The sequence below is a fragment of the Phodopus roborovskii genome, unplaced genomic scaffold, assembly GCF_943737965.1.
Source record: "Phodopus roborovskii unplaced genomic scaffold, PHOROB, whole genome shotgun sequence".
In the NCBI taxonomy this organism is placed as follows: Eukaryota; Metazoa; Chordata; class Mammalia; order Rodentia; family Cricetidae; genus Phodopus; species Phodopus roborovskii.
The window spans coordinates 997558-1014088 of NW_026126541.1; the positions used below are offsets into that span (position 1 = coordinate 997558).

Sequence of the window (16531 nt, forward strand, 5' to 3'; positions counted from 1 at the left end):
GGCTTGACAATAAGTATCTTCACCTGTTGAGACATCTTGCTGGAACAAACCATTTTTAACATAAAAATCAATGAATAGTAATCGAGATTATCCAATGTTTGAATAAAAAATGAAAAATTTAAAATAATTGTGTTTTAGGGTGGAAAGGAAAATAAAACAATGAAAAGATAAGAAACCTCAGTTGAGAAATAGATCAGAAAATACAGAATAGAAAAAAACTAAATAGAAAGTACCAGTTCAACAATGCTGATATCAATTCTTCCCAAACTAATCTATGGATTTAATGTATATCTGATCAAATTCTCCACAATAACTTTTGTAGAATTTAAACAAAATCTCAAATTTGTATAAAAAGTAAATATAATCAAAACTATTTTGAAACAACAATAACAAATGGTTGTATTATAATACTGGTGTAACCAAGATGGTGTAATACTGGAGGAGAGACAGGCCAATAGAAGAGAATTCAGGGTCTAGAATATATATTCGCGTCTACATTATCAACTCAAGTTCCAATAAAGGTACACAACGACTTGAATGGAGGAGGTTAAAGAAATCTCTCTGGGACAACTGGACATCTGGGTGCCCAAAAAGACCCTCGATTTCTACTTAGCACCATATGTAGAACTGACAAAAATAGATCACTGTCCTAAAATCTAACAGCATAAAAATTCTATGAATAAAACAGAAAATATCCTTGTGACCTTGAATAAGGTAAAAACTTTTTAACACACACACACACCCTAATCCCACAAAAGAAAAAACAGTAAATATGAAATTTTCATTAAAAGAAACTCTGCTCTTTAAAATCCAGTGTGAAGAAAAATCAAAATCTCAAACCATAGAAGCCACAAAGCACTAGTGATATTAAAATCAACACCATACTTAGATATAACTGCATATCTCTGTAAACGGGTGCAAATGTTTTTGCCTGTCCCCAAACCATTGTTGATTACTGATGGGAATGTACAGTGGAATCATGTGAATGCACAGGTTTATGTTGGGAATGCAATTAGCAAACAGCTTGACAGTTCCCAAGCTTTAATGGACAGCTCAACAACCACCTACACAGGGATATTTACCCAAGAGAAGTTGAAACCTTTATCCACACACAACTTATGCAGGGTATCTTAGCATTTTTCACTGTTACTGCCAAAATTAAAAAAAAAAAAAACAGTTCAAATATCCTTCAACCGGTGAGTAGACAAGCTGTGTAGTCACTATTCAGGAAATGCTACATAGCAACAAAAGGTACAAACTTCTGTTACATGTGGCAACTTTGATGATCCTTCCCCATGTTAAGCTAAATAAAATAAGCCAGACCTAATAATCTACCCACTATTCAATTTTATTTATATGAATTCATTCAGGGGATGTTAAAAGTATAAAGTATTTGAGCTATTTATAGGAGCTGGAGGGTAGGAGTTCTTTACTACAAAGAAGCCATGGAGAATAACTACTCGTGTACTGATTGTCATGGTGGTAAGAGATTATTGAGACTCTGGCCACGCCCTTTCCTTTTGTTCCCTAGGCCTCCATGAGAGCTAATGCCATGCCATACCACAGCACAACAGGACCAACACATGGCCCGAGACCCCTAAAACTATGATCCACTGAAAAAATTTTACCCACATTCCCCAGAACTTTTATAAATTATATCAGATATTTTCTTATGACAAGAAACTAACATAGAAAACAATGTGAACTTTCTAAGACAGAGCACCGTAAGAGTAAGGTCATATGAGGCAGATCATTCAGGAGACCCTCAATTTAGCACATATGGTTTCTTCAGTAGATGCAGTTATCTGGGTGACCTGATTGTAGGCATTGCAAAACAACGCCATATCACAATAGAGCTAAAAACCTTGAGCAAGACATGATTTTCCTTTCCTTCCTCTGCTGCTTTCAATAGTGGAGACACTGAAAGCGTTTCTGAAGGGGTCTTCTGAAGGGGTCTTCTGGTCACACACAAGTCCCCCCCATTTTAAATTTACAACTTTTCTTTACAGGTACTTCTCTTACCACCATGATTGTCAAATATAGTTGGGATACCAGGTAGTGGTATTTCATGAATCATATTAACAGATGATGGAGAAGTGACACTAGACATACCTGATAGGCAGAGGTTTCCAGATGGTGTGTCTGCACTTAGCTGATCCCCTCCTGTAAGGAAGCAATTAGCTGACAATCGCTGTGGACTGCAAAAATGCAAGGAGACTTGGAGAGTAATTTTTAGATCTTTCTTTTTTCTATAGCTAAGGGAAAATGTATTGGCCCGGTCCCCAAAAGTACTACCAGGAGACTACTTGCATGATCATTAGTCATCTTACATAGCTTTATTGTGGTTTAGAACAGACCAGGGATATGGTACCGTGGGGAGCCAGTGAAACCTTAAGTAAATTTACAAGGAGTGGATAACGTCTTGAGTGAATGTGTATTGTTTGACATGGGCACAGCCATATCAAAAACCAAATTTAAGGCCATGGAAAATCATCAAAATCATACTAGGGTCCCAGTACAAGTGTCTCTGAATAACTGTCCAGTGTATACAAGTGTTTATGACTGACCAATATATGCAAAATTAACAACTTCCTCCTCCTGGATTTTTTCAGCCTAAGATGTGGTCTACAGAGACTCCCCTACCAAGACTAGCTAAGTCTTCCCCTCTGTGCTATAGAAAACAAGGATGCTGGGGTAGCTGGAACCACTCCATGAGAGTGCACGTAGACTACCTGACCCCAGCGTTTCTGTGTCCCTGTGTGATTTCTGTCATTTCCCTCGTCTCCCATTACCTTTAGTCAGGTCGACCAGACACCAAGCCATGCAAGTTATCAGATGGTACAGAAGGTAGAAAGCAGCTCAGATCTGGTGAACAACTGATGGGCTAGGGTGTTTTAAAGTCACATTTAACTAATGATGCTGTATGGGTATTTACAGTGAAGGAGGTAGCCTCCACGGCCAGGCTGAATTCATAAAACTGAAACAGCATGAGCAAAAGAAAGGAGTGTTCAATTACAACGTAGTGCAAAGAAGAACGGAAAGTAATAATAAAAAAATGAATGGGGAAATACTTAAATTGATGTTCAAAATTGCCCCTTACCCTTTATTCCCATTGACGTGTCCAGATGCTAATCATTCTTCTGTAGTGATCTAGCTATGCATGTTGCTCCACATAGCTCCAAGTCTACCTTTCAAATGCACCACGCTGTTGAGCACCTAAATCATTATATTGTTTTCTTGACCAGAATCCTATAAATCCTTCCATTGGATCAAGTAGACTGTCAGCGTTTGTCTTAGGAGATTCTCCAAGTCTGGCCCAAGAATATTTTTTTGAGATAGGGTCTCAACTATTCATCCCAAGATGATCTTGAACTTGCAATGCTTCTTCCTCCACCTTCCAGGTTCTAGTACAGGTGTGTATCACCATCCTAGTTCTAAGCCAATTTCTTATGTTTTTGTTAAATCATGCTTTTCCTGGTACTCATTGCTTGTTCACTTGATGTTCTTAAGCCACGCTCCCCATTTCTCTTTGTCTAATTCACTTTCATTTTTACCCCTGCCAAGCCTAACAAGTCTGTTCATGTGCTTCTGTATCCTCACACCTTAGACAGAGATGGCACCGGACATAAAGTAAAGATGATTCACTATATGGTGATAGGGAAGGAGAGAGAAAAAACACCAAAACCTCTCTTTTCATGACATCCTACTGGTTATGGCATTTCGCTGGCCATCACAGATGTCTTCTCTGACTGTTCTGCCCTGGAATTATTAAGGAACCTCTCCCATGAGTCAGTATGCAACATGGCGGGTGGGGGGTGGGGGAGCAGTAACTCAGTGTCCAGTGAGTCCGTTGTGCTTATCTGTTAGCTTTGTATGCCTTGTCCTGGTTCTGCACATCCTGGGTGTGTGGCATTAGACAAGTGGGTTCAACTCTTATCTATAAAGGCGATGCACCCATACCTACCTCATAGGATTGCATAAGATACTAGAGGCAAAATATAAACGTGCACACATGCTCCATAAATGCCCCTCTTCTGTTTTCTTTCCCCATCAGACCTGAAGAATTTGAAAGTACTAGACATGGACAAAAAGGAAAGGTGCTTCTCTTCACCAATTCCCTATGTTGTGGAAAATTTCTTTCCTCAAATGTCAATTCTTGCTCATGTCACAGTGTTAATTGTTGGTTGTTAAGTATATTTTTGGAAGACTTAACATTTTTGATATATGTTCAACTCTAAAATGTAAAAAAGAAGTTCATATAAGTTATAATTTCCCAATCATGATGGATAGCAACACAATTATGAAATTCAGAACTCCCTGGTTTCAATTTCTCTACCTAAGTCACTAGACCACATTTTTGCAATTTCAAAAAAGAAGTACATTGTATAGAAGGATATTAATTATTCTTTCTCAGTTTCAGCAAGAAGTACATTTATTACATACTCAACAAAGTTGTATTCACTTTATCCAAATGAGAAATAGTTGAGAGACTTCATTATATTTGGAGAACATTTCCATCAATCAGAGATTTAACAGCCACCAAAAAGAATTCCACAATTAATCTTTTATATCATGTATGTGACTTATAATTTCTACACTAAAATATTAAATATGAGGGAGAACTGTTCATAAACTTTAGGGTTCCTTAGCAAAGAAAAACAGCTTTGTCTTTTTGAAGATATGAAGAATTTAAATGAAACTTACATGCTCGAAATCAGTGCCAGATGCATTACAATTCCAGCACAACTCACTAGCTGCATGGTATATTTCACTATGATTTACTAAAAAGTATCCAACAATTCTATGTTTCACTGAAATCTCAAAAATACAAGTATTTCATTCACAAAACACATGGCTTGGCAGGCTTCCAGGTTGGGATTTTCTGAAGCAAAGATAAATTTATTGATTAAGATAAATCAAATAACTGACATTTTTCCTTAGAAAACTTGCAAAACATAAAATGCAGAAGTTGACAGTCTTACTGTCTGAAGCAGAACACAACTCTGAGATATGACTTATGATTATTATCAAGCTTCATTAGTGTCATAAGTAGATTTTAAGAATTTCATGTTAATATTGGGAAAATGTAACTATATACATATATAAATGTATATAAGCTAACAGGCATAAATCTTTGGAGTTTTTATCTATTTCTACCCAATGTACAATAATATGCAGTAATTAATGAACATTTGTGAATGGAATGTGTGTAGAGGTAATTCAGGTACTTAAACATGCACCATAATTTCTTTCCACCCCATGCTATGGCTTTTCTCCTGGTCTCTCTCTTCTGGCCATACTTCTGCCTTTAGCAGTTGTTATGGGTTAGATAGTTGTGTGCTTTCCCCAAATTCACATCTAAGACTTACGCTACAACACAGTTACATCCGTACATGGGGCCTCTAGCAAAGTAAGTAAAATAAGACCAAAAGGTTGGGTACCTGACCTGATACTGTTAGTGTCCTCATGAGGACTCTAGAGAGCTCTCCTAAACTGTGTTCCAAAGAGGCCGAGTGAGCACACAGAGATAGTAGCTGCCTACAAGCCAAGAGGAGACACCATGCGAGCAGACTTTACAGTATCTAGAGTGAGAGGAATGCATTGATTATTTAAGCCACTCAGTCTAGCTACTTAAGCAACTCACAGCAGAATAGCACAATTAGGCCTCTCAATGATGACAACTATAAAATTTCTATCATGAAAAATAAGAGGAACAAGAGACTGGTATTGGGGTTCAAACTTCAAGCTGAAGTTTAGAAAAGCAAAGTAGCAGGCCACTAGCTCTTACCACTACCTCAGGCTGAATGGGCTGACCCTGCCGCCTTTCCTCAGCATGGCTGGAGAATCCTGAGACTTTTAAAGTCTCCTGTCTTCCTGTCCTCAATGAGTCTGGAGAATGAATGTCTTCGTATCCTCAAGGTGGCTGGAGAATGAATCTCTCCTATCTTCAATGTGGCTGGAGGATCAATGTTTCCTATTCAATACTGAAGACCCTGATTGTATCTTCTATGCCCCTCTAGTTCTGGGATTAGAAGCATGTGATCTGTCACTCTTTTAGACTGATTCAATCCTGTGTATCCTAGGCTGGTCTTGAATAGAGATCCATTTAACTCTTAACCCCGAGTCCTAGGATTAAAGGTGTGTGCCTGGATTCCACGGCTTGTGGCTGACTTTGCTGTCTGAATCCTCAGGCAAGCTTTAGTAAATCATAAATAATATATCACCACACAAAACAGTTTCATATACTTTCTTATCTTAACATTTTAAGGATTCAAGTAGAAGGAACCCCCATTTAAAAGCTGGACAGTCTTGGCATTGAGGAGTTTCATGTGAACCCTTGAATTATTCATCTTTGCTTTTCTCTAGGTCAAAGAATGCTTGAGGGGGAATCTCCATCATGCAAATTATCAAGTTAGGACATGTCACTGCCACATAAACTTGGCCTGTCTTCCAGAAATTATTGGAGGTTGCATGGCTGTACTAGGTGTTTAAGTATTAGGATTAACTATCTCATGATGCTAAATCCAATCACACTATTAAATACAAACAAAAAAATTGTGTATCAGAACATTTTTAAAAGGCATGTGTTGATAATGTTAATATGTGAAAATTGCTGGGTGGTGGTGGCCCATACCTTTAATCCCAGCACTTGGGGGGGGGATTGATCTCTGTGAGTTTGAGGCCAGCCTGGTCTACAGCATGAGTTCCAGGACAGGCTCCAAAGCTACAGAGAAACTCTGTGTCAGAAAACCAAAAAATAAAAAATAAATGAAAATTATTTTAGGTTAAGCAGTGTGTACACTGTTTGGCCCACAACCAACTCCTTGCTTTGAATAACTAAATACCTTGTATTACAGCCTAACTTAAGAGTATATTAGTAGTCTTACAATGTGTTGCTGAGTCTTAGTCAAATGATAGTAGCTGACTTTTATCCAGTCATTGTGACAGCTGGTCAGACCATATTTATCTAAGTTAAATGCCCAAATATGACCAACCATGCTATATATCAGATGAGAGATGTCATTTTGTAATATGTTTTTCTTATTGGTTAATGAATAAAGCACTGTTGGCCAATAGGAAAGCAAGGTAGGCGGGTCTAAGAGACAAGGAGGAGAGAGGAAGTAGTAGGGGGGAGATCCAAGATGGAGGAATGCAGGGTAGAATGCCAGCCCCTCTCTCCGGTAATTCACGTAGAAATACTTAGATTAATAGAAATGGGTTAATATTTAAGACAGAGCTATCCAATAAGCAATGATAACAGGCCAACAGCTTTGTATCTAATACAGCGTCTCTGTGTGTTATTTGGGGCTGGTGTGGCGGTAGGACCTGACCAGATGGCAGAGAAAAACCTGCTCATAACGTATATCCGTTTCTTTTATTTATTTATTTATTTTTTTACCTGCAAAGCTTGCTTGCTCACTGCTAGAAGTCCGAACTTTGACTGGATCATAGCACTACTCCATTCGTGAAACAGCTGTTTCAAATAAAGTCTTCAAAGTTTAATTTGTCATAGGTATTTTAGCTTGTTAAAGGCTTTGTACTTTGTGTGTGCTTATGCCCACAAACATGTCCCAGTGTATAGTGTTCGGAAGACAACTCCAAAGCATAATTCCTCTGGGGCTATTCACCTGTCTTTTGTGCTCACTGACTTGGTGCTTGCCCAGCAGGATAGTCTGGCTGGCCAAGGAGCCCCAAGAGTCTGCCCATCTGCCTCCTCAGTGCTGGGAGTACATGCATAGGTTAATACTCCTGGCTATTTACATATGGATTCTGGGGATGGAATGAACTCTAGTCTTCCCACTTGCTCCGCAAGCTTTTCACTGATTGAGCTATTTCCCTAGCCCTGTATTTTCTCACTTAACCACCACAGAAAATAAGAACATACACTTAATACTTCAGAAAACGGAAGCACTTCTGACTTAGTCCTGTACTTGTCTCGGTCTCCCTGCCTGGTTTTATTGTTGTCACATGGTGGTATTTTCTGATCGTGTCATCATTTACACGCCCCCAGGCGCCTCATCAGGACCTATGCTCTGTGCCAACCTAGTAAACAAACTTCTGACCAAGGGTGCTTAAGCCGGATTCGGTCATCTAGATGGCAGATGGCGAGTGCCTGGAGAACAGGAATCAGATTAAAAATTGCTTGAGGCCTGGAACACAGTGGGCACTCAAATATACGTATGAAGAAAGAAAGGAAGGAAGGAAGGAGGGAGGGAGGAAGGAAGGAAGGAGGGAGAGAGGGAGGGAGGGAGGAAAGAGAAAGAAAGAAAGGAAGGAAAGACAGGAAAAGAAAAAAAGAATCGAAGAAGGAAATGGGACTGATGAATGAAAACGTTCCGTGAAGAAAGCTTCTACAACGATTCTTGACCAAACTCAGGTAAAGCATCTTTCCTCAGCCAGATGCACCAGCACAGGCAAAGAGTGAGAAAAAAAAAACAAAGCTTAAAAACAAAAACAAAACCCAAAACCGAAACCGAAACTCGCTGGGTCAAAGGAGACAAACAGTGAGAAAGGGAGGGAAAACAAACAAACAAACAAGCAAACAAACAATCGCGCGCAAGCATCCTCCCGGCGGATAGAAGAGCCTAGGCAAGCCGGGCCGTTGCCTTGGCGACCGCAGAGCCAGAACGGCGGTCGCTGATTGGCTGAGACGCCTGAGCCAATGAGGAGGCGCGATGTTGACGGGTTCTAAGATGGCTGCTGGGCCGCCGCTTCCCGGCCGGTAAGTTCGGCTTCGCGCGGCTCGAGTTGGCGGCGCTCCGGCCGGGCTTGGGTTCCGGGCAGGGGAGGGAGGACAGCGGAGGAGTGTGGGCGGCCGGGGCCTCACGGCTGCTCCGCGGCGTGGCGGGAGCGGCCGGGCAGCCGGGGGCGCCGGAGTCGGGGAAGGCGACTTCGGCCGAAGGGGGTGAGGCTAGCTAGGCCTTGGGCGTCCCGGCGGGGACCCGGGGGTGGCGCGCACCCGCCCCCAAGGCCCCGGAACCGCGGAGTTCCAGGTCGTCAGCCGCCCGGTCGCAGCCCTCAACTCTGTAAGTATTCGCACAGTGGCGTGCATCGCATAGTTTGTAAATGTTAGCATACGAGGTGGAGGGGCTCCGGGTTGGGGAGCGGGGGAGGAGTAGTTACCGGGCCTCGGCTGTAAACAAACATTGTCTTAATTCCAAATCACCCGCTCTTGCAAACAAACACAAAATAAAAAGGAATCCCGCCAAGTAAACAGTTTAGCCGAAACAAATCCGAACGCACAGGCCTATGCGCGCCCGTGTGTTCTCTTGTGCAGTTTTGAGAAAAAGGAACCCGTTTTCTAACAATAAATAAGACATTTACGTTAATGTTGATATTTTAAGCCCCAGAGTATGGTAGTTAGCTGACTTCAAAGTTCGTGAAGTAATTAAGTACTTTATTATGGTCTTATAGATTAGAGGATGGTGGTTATAATTATTATTATTATTATTATTTTTACAAATAAGATTGAATTTGGGTGTCTGACTTAAAACGAATACAAAATTCGTGATAAAATATGGTCATTTGATGAACATGCAGTTTAAATTCTGTCATATTAGAGACAGGAAATGCTGATCCGTTGAGATGGTCAGATTTTTAATCTTTGGGTATTGCTTGTAAGCTGTTGGGTGGTCCAGAAAATACATTTCTTGGACTAACACTTGTGACTCTCAGCATGTTACTTAGTGTAATATCTTGTCTGGTTTAACACATGTAAAAACTGCAGGAAAAAATGACTACTAATTTTAGCAGTCTTATAATTATTACGTCCTAGAATCATTGTTTTGGCACTTCTACCAAATCTTTGTCTCCAAGAATGCTTCACTAACTTTGCCTTCTAAAAGTACATAATTGAAAGCCGTCAGGCTCTGCCTTTGTGGAATAAGTGGACCACAATGATTTAGGCCAGTTGTAAAAGGGTTGACGTTAATGTCTAATGAGTGTGTTGTGATGAGGATTACTGCCTGCCTCTCTGGTTTGTATGCCATGTGTGACATGGCCTGCTTTGTTTTTCTCGTTGCTTTTGTGTCTTTTGTGGTGACTGGGTTTCCTGTCCTTTTTCAGTAGCCTGGGTGCAGAGCCTCTAGAAGCTGGTAATCTTGACTGGATTGTGAGGTATGGGAAGAAAAGTGCATTTCCTGGGCTTTAATCAGGACTGCATGACTAGGGTAGAATAGGATCTTACATCAAAGAGTGAGGCAGTTCTGGGCATTTGGCACACTGACAGCATTGAGATTATAAACATTTTAAGATGGGAGACATCTTAGTGGTAACTGATGATGCTGATTTTAAAGCGTAGTAAGGAAATGCAATGACCTGCCCTCTCAGGGCTGGAAGTCATCTGAATTCCAAGCCTGTTTTTTGCTCCTGTAACTAGTGGTCTCCAATCCTGACACAAGCCAAAACTTTTATTATTGAGATTTGGCCATAATCTACATAGAAGAATTAATTTTCTGTCTGTTACTCCACATCTTTTGAGACTGGCTGAGTGAATTTCCTCAGTTAAGGGACTGATTTAGGGTTTTTCTCCCTTAAGATAGACATACATCCTGAAAGGAATGAAAGGGACTCTTCAAAAAAACAATTTCCCTTCAGAGAAGTCCAAACAGAAGTAATGGGGCCAGTTGGGCACGCATTGATAGGAATAGAAAGGCAATGCCTTCAGACAGGAGCCCATGGCAGAAATCACTCAGCAGCCTCTCTGTAGGCTGGTGTGCAGTTGAGCTGCTTTTTCGATGGACGGGTCGGTCTTGCAGGCTTATTACCAGCAGTTACCTGGGTTTATCAGCAGAGACCAGAATCTCCCTTCTATCTGTTTTTATGTTTCCTTTTTCTTTTGTACCCCACTCCCACCTCCCAGTATCACAGGAGACTGGCTTGTGGCTAAAGATTTTAAAGGACTGAGTTAAAAAATACACTTTATTTGAATTTTGTATTATGGATTTGGAGGTTCTTTTAACTTTTCTTCTTCAGGTACATTTAAGAAACTATCAAGCTAGAAAAATACCATATTGAGGACAGTTTTGGATACCATATCAGCAGTAGATAAAAGTAATTTTGAAAAAGTCCAGAAAGCCATGAAAACTGGATCGCAGCCTGAAGACAGATGAGGAAAAGCATAACTTGTGTAGGGTAACTGAGACTATTTTCTCTGGGGAAGATTGTGAAACTCCAGACGTACCGAAGCAGAGGTCTGCTTGTAGGGGGCACGTGCTATTGAAGGTCCAGGCTGAATGACATCTCCTTGCCCTGTGTACACAGATGTTTTGTGTACTTTTGTTCCCAACCTCTTAAAGAATATCTAGCTGACAGTGAAAAATGCCATGGGCATACTTTGTACAGTAGGCCCCAAGCATGCTTACAAAATTTCTGAAATGTGTTACAGTTTTAGTATCCTCGGATGCATAATGAGCCTAAAGATGTTTTGGAGGCTGTTACTACTCTGCTGTCCCTGTTGGCATATTTTACTGAATATCTCAAGAGTTCCTTTTTCCCAACTTTGAAAACCTACAGACCAAGTGTAGGGGTAGATGCAGGTTCTATAAGGCTGAACACATATAATTTGGGGACTTTACTTTGAGTACAACATAAATTCTGGATAGAAAATTACACACAATGATTAGAGAAGTCCTGTATAAATAAGGAGCATTAATATTCGAGTTCCATTAATGGTCTGGTAATCTGCCTCTTGTTTTATTGCCCACTTTGGAGGCCAAATATGGGGTTATTTGTAGAAGCTTCATGTCAGGCTGTGGAGATGAGGGAGGAACATAATTTGTATCATTTGATAAATGAAAATGAAGCACCACAAATATCAGAAACTTCAAAGGTACCTTGCAGGCCCTTCTATCCATATTAGGGGTGATAAAAATGCACTCCATGGCCACAGAAATAATAGCAAGAGCCACTGAATGTTTGTTTTTTTTTTTTTTTTTTTTGATGTGCAGTTCAAGTTTATTGAGCCCCTAGAACCTCCTGTACACTCTTTAAGTGTCTCATTTCATCCTCAGACTAACCAGTGTGAGTCTCCTGTGCTACAGATGAAGAAACTGAGGGTCAGAGTTGTTAAGTGATTTCCTTCTGCCTCTAGTGGAACTGGAGTCGGGAGTCTAGAGGGGTCCTTTTAAAAAGCCAAGAGAATGTTTCAGAAAATCAGGTCTGGTGGACGCAAAAAAAAACCTGTTTCTTTACATCTGAGAGGCAGTCCTTAAGAGAAAGCAGAAATATGTAATTCAAAGTGATGCAAAGATCCTTGATACCTGTGACCTAAAGAAAATGGGGGTTGGTTTCCTTGCTAGCTTTACTGAGAAATAGGGCAGGACACTCAACAAGACAGCTTTTTGTTCTTCTGTTCCTTCTTCCTGATGGTGAATCTGGAGAGCTGTAACTGTTTGGATTCAGTTCTGTAAAGAAATAGTCCTTACTGTGGAAAACAAATGAAATCTTCATAATCTTGGAAATGCTTACACTAATTCTAAAAGTCATTTTCATGAAACGTCATGACTATACCAGTAGGCCATACAGATAATGTCAGATCCCGTACTGAATTTCTTGTTTCCAAAATACATAGTATTGTTATTCAAGAAAGCCATGTGCTTGCTACATTTTAGAATTCTATTTCTTTTGGTTTATTTTAGCAAACTGTAAAATGTAAAACTAGGATATCTTTTCCACCTGCCACACCTTTTCTTTTACTGTTAGTGTTTTTACACTTATTTATTTTGTGTATGGGTGTGCTTGCATACCCACAGGTGGAAGTCATAGGACATCTTACAGAGGTTGTTTTTCACGTAGCATGTATGGATGGAACTCAGGTCAGGTCGTCATGTTTGGTGGCAAATGCCTTTATTTGCTGAGCCATCTTGTTGCCTGTACTACTTTATTACACCCTTTAAAACATGTATACAACTTAAAGTTCTTTTCTTTAATGTTAACCTACCTGCTCCTTAAACAATAAGCCCTTTGAAAGTTATGTGTGCTTCATTTAGGTGATGCCTTCACCCACCTTTATTTCATCCTTTAGTAGGTATGACATGAAGCACGGTATTGTAAGCTTTAAACTAGCTGTGGTGTTTCTTGCATACAGTTGCAGCACTTAGGAGGCTGGAGCAAGAGGATATTCAGGAGTTTAGGGCCAGACTGGGCTCCAGAGTAAGACCCTGTCTCAATAAAATTTTAAAAATACATTGTTTTAAATTCCTACAGAGCGTATTGTTAAGTGTTTGGCATTCTTGAGCTGTGAGAGCTTTACTAAGTTTCATTTAGACAGAATAATCCCTACTTTAGAAAATCAATAGTCAGTTTTATTTGGAGGCATGTGTTGTTGACGTACTTAAACTGTTAGATTACTTTTAAACTATTTTTCTTTTAACTTAACACAACTGATTGTAGCTATTTTCTATGGAGGGTTCATCTCATTTTAGATTATAAAGTTTAAATTGGCTGTTCCTAGATCATTGGTAGACATATTGGTCTTCTGGGATAGCTGTTAGTGGTTTTGAAATAGTTTCTGTGGTTACAATTTGAGTTTGAAGTCATCTTTCCCTTTCTCCTTCTAGAAGAAAAGATGTGGAGTGGGCTGTTACCTCCTGGATTAAATGAAAGCGATGTTGAGTCAGATCCTGAAGATGAAGCCACACTAGAGAATCCAGGACTTACAGAACGTAATTCACAGGAAGATGGAAAGACTGACAGCACTCAGTCAGATTTCCCAGCAGGCAGTCCAAACCCTGAAGCTGAGGCTGATGCAGATGCAGATGCATATGAAAAATGTCCCTCTGGGATTCCCCTGGACATGTGGAATGTAGGTTTTCTCTGCGTTGTTGGAAAGTCTGTGCATGAGCCCTCTGTTTCTGTGCGGTGGGCAGAATATGTTGGAATATAACAGATAGCAGAGGGGCTCATAATAATTTTCACTGTTCTTTTAGCTGTTTGGATACTTTGATTCTAGTTTTGTTTTACAAAAATAGAAGAAAAACTTTTATCTGTTTACTTTGCCTAACATGATAAGTGAGCTTATTTCTTTTTGTCTCATTTAGCCATGAGTCCCTGAGCTTCATTCTGTTATCACACAGCTTAAATCATAACCAGCGAATATCACAGTTCAGCTGAGAGCTGTGAGGACTGGAGTGTCTCAGGGTCAGAAATCCTTAGTGGAGCACAAGGTTTTTACTGAGCATATCTGTTCGTTGTTAAAATGTATGTTACCTCCAGCACACACATACACACATGCTTTTTCTTCTTTTTTTTTTTTACATAGAAATTCCAAGAATTGCATAAAAAACACTCTGAACAGAAAAATTCAGCATCAAGATTCAGACAGAAAAAGAGAAAACGCCACAGAAAAGGTGTTTATTTTTAAATTTAGATTTTTAGTTGTACTGACTTGACTCTAAATTGACTGAATTAATTTCTTAAAACTTGATTTTGAAATAACAGTTGAATAATTAAGTATTCTAAATTCCTTTTAGGCAAATTGAAGAATGAAAAAGAATCTCACAGGTAGGTGAAATTTAAAATAGTTACTATTCAGCAGTGTTGTCGAACCTTCTAGATTGTTGTACTACTTAGCTTGATAATGATCAGGTATGAGAAGTAGTCATTGAAGTGTACTTATTGCAAGCAGTTAAAAACAGTTAAAGAAAGTCATAGTTTGTGTACACAGACTTAATTTGTCTTCTTGCAGCAGTGAGCAGTCCTCAAGTGAAACCCAATGGGAGGAGCTTACTCAGTATTTTGGAGCCAATGATAGATTTGAACCCCCTGTTAAGCAGAAAAAAGTTGAGAAGGTAAGAACCATCTATTATTTTTATATTATTCCATTATATATTGGCTAACAGGATGTATTTGTGATTAGCCTTGCCTAAGATACTGGTTCATTGATTTATTTATATAATCATATATAAGTAGAACAAAATATCTTGCTGTGTTCCAAAAAGATGCTTTATAAACATGTAGATACTTAGTGTACAGCTCAATCAGAAGTTGTGAAGGCATTATTGTGAGGGCCTCACTCTTTTTGCCTTGGGTGGTGACAGAAAGTTGTTCTTATAAGAGGCCGACTCACTGAGGCCTGGAGGGTGGTGAAAGGCTATTTACATAAGTAATGGTCACTCACAGGCTGCTGAAACACAGGTGAAGACCCTAAAGGAGGACCCTCTGTCCTGTGACAGCTTCCAAATAATCACTTGGAGGATTTTATTAATTATTAATGCTCTACCAATAGCTCAGGCTCATTAATAGCTAACTCTTAAATTAACCCATATTTCTGTCTATGTTTTGCCACCTGGCTCAAGACTTTGTACCTCATTTTCAACACATTCTGCTTGTTTGATAGCTGGCTGGCAATCTCTCTTGACTCCGCCCATCATCAGAGTTCTTAGTTTAATTGTTCCACCTTATCCTGCTGGGCTGTTGTCAGACAGCTTTTATTATTATCCAGTGAGGGGAATATGTATTCACAGCATGCAGAAAGATCACCCCACAGCAGGGGTTAATGTGGGACTTTCTTGTGTTTTAGTGAGAAGGGTTGGCTGGCTGGAATTGGAGGAACAGGGTAGCTCAGACTTAAGGTAATCTTATAGAACTGCCAAAACTGGGTGACTTCAGAGCCAGTAAGAAACGGACTTCATTTGCGGTGCACTTGGCTTTTAAGAGAGTCACATGATCTAACTTAACGTTTTAAAGACTTCCTGGCTGTTCGGGGATAAAGCAGCAGACTGGGCACAAGGTGATGGTCTGTTGACTGACAGTGGTGTTGATGAAGGTGGGGTGCTTTGAGGGATTAACGGGAAAGTGGAATTGGTAGTCTTTGCTTTTGCATCATTTCTCAGGTTTTTCCTCAAGTGCGTTAGAAAGTAAAGTTAGGAAAAGATTGAGAGTAGAACCTATTCAGAATTCAGTTTGGGGCATAAGTGTTAATCAGAGCACTAGGAAAGAGTAAACAATTGCTGTATATGAGGTGGGGCTCAGAGCAGCATCCGATCATGAGGTATGCATTTGTAGTTGTTACTCTTCAGAAATTAGAAAGGCCTTGAAGGAACCGCATATATGCACGGTAGGGTAGGGAGTGGTGTTGGTGGAGTCTAAGAGTGTGAGGCTCCTATGTTCCGTGGTTGGCTGGAATCCTGTGTATCCTGTGCTGCTTTAGACGTACCATTTACATGGCTCACTGCTGAGGACTGCTCAGTATACCTAAAGACCTTTGCCATTTTCTGATCAGTTGGTATTTTTTTGTGAAACACCTCTCATTAAATCCATAATTAGTTGGTGATATCTCACTGTGTAAATTAAGGGCCTTTTACAAGAGAATTTTGTATGTGTTTTAGAGTTTTGTTGTATTTGAGATGATGTCTGGTTGTATTTATTGCCCGGGCTTGTATTGAACTCCTCATCTCAATCAAGTTGTCCTATTCATTCAGCCCGTGACTGGGATTATAGTCACAGCACACTCGTTCTCTACTGTTGTACAAAGACTTATTAAAATTCCAGAATGGCTCCTATAAAACCGGGTACTTGGCCTGGGGTCATT

The 16531-nt window shown here is 40.0% G+C and overlaps 1 protein-coding gene across 1 annotated transcript in view; it reads left to right on the forward strand.

Annotated features, from left to right (window-relative positions):
* Positions 1 to 8662: 8662 nt before the first annotated feature.
* Fam204a (family with sequence similarity 204 member A) overlaps positions 8663 to 16531 on the forward strand; it is a 29782-nt gene continuing 21913 nt past the window's right edge. Inside the window, 6 exon segments of the mRNA XM_051199752.1 lie at positions 8663 to 8684; positions 8687 to 8722; positions 13560 to 13804; positions 14261 to 14348; positions 14472 to 14502; positions 14690 to 14789. Of these exon segments, the coding sequence (XP_051055709.1) occupies positions 8663 to 8684; positions 8687 to 8722; positions 13560 to 13804; positions 14261 to 14348; positions 14472 to 14502; positions 14690 to 14789 (522 nt within the window).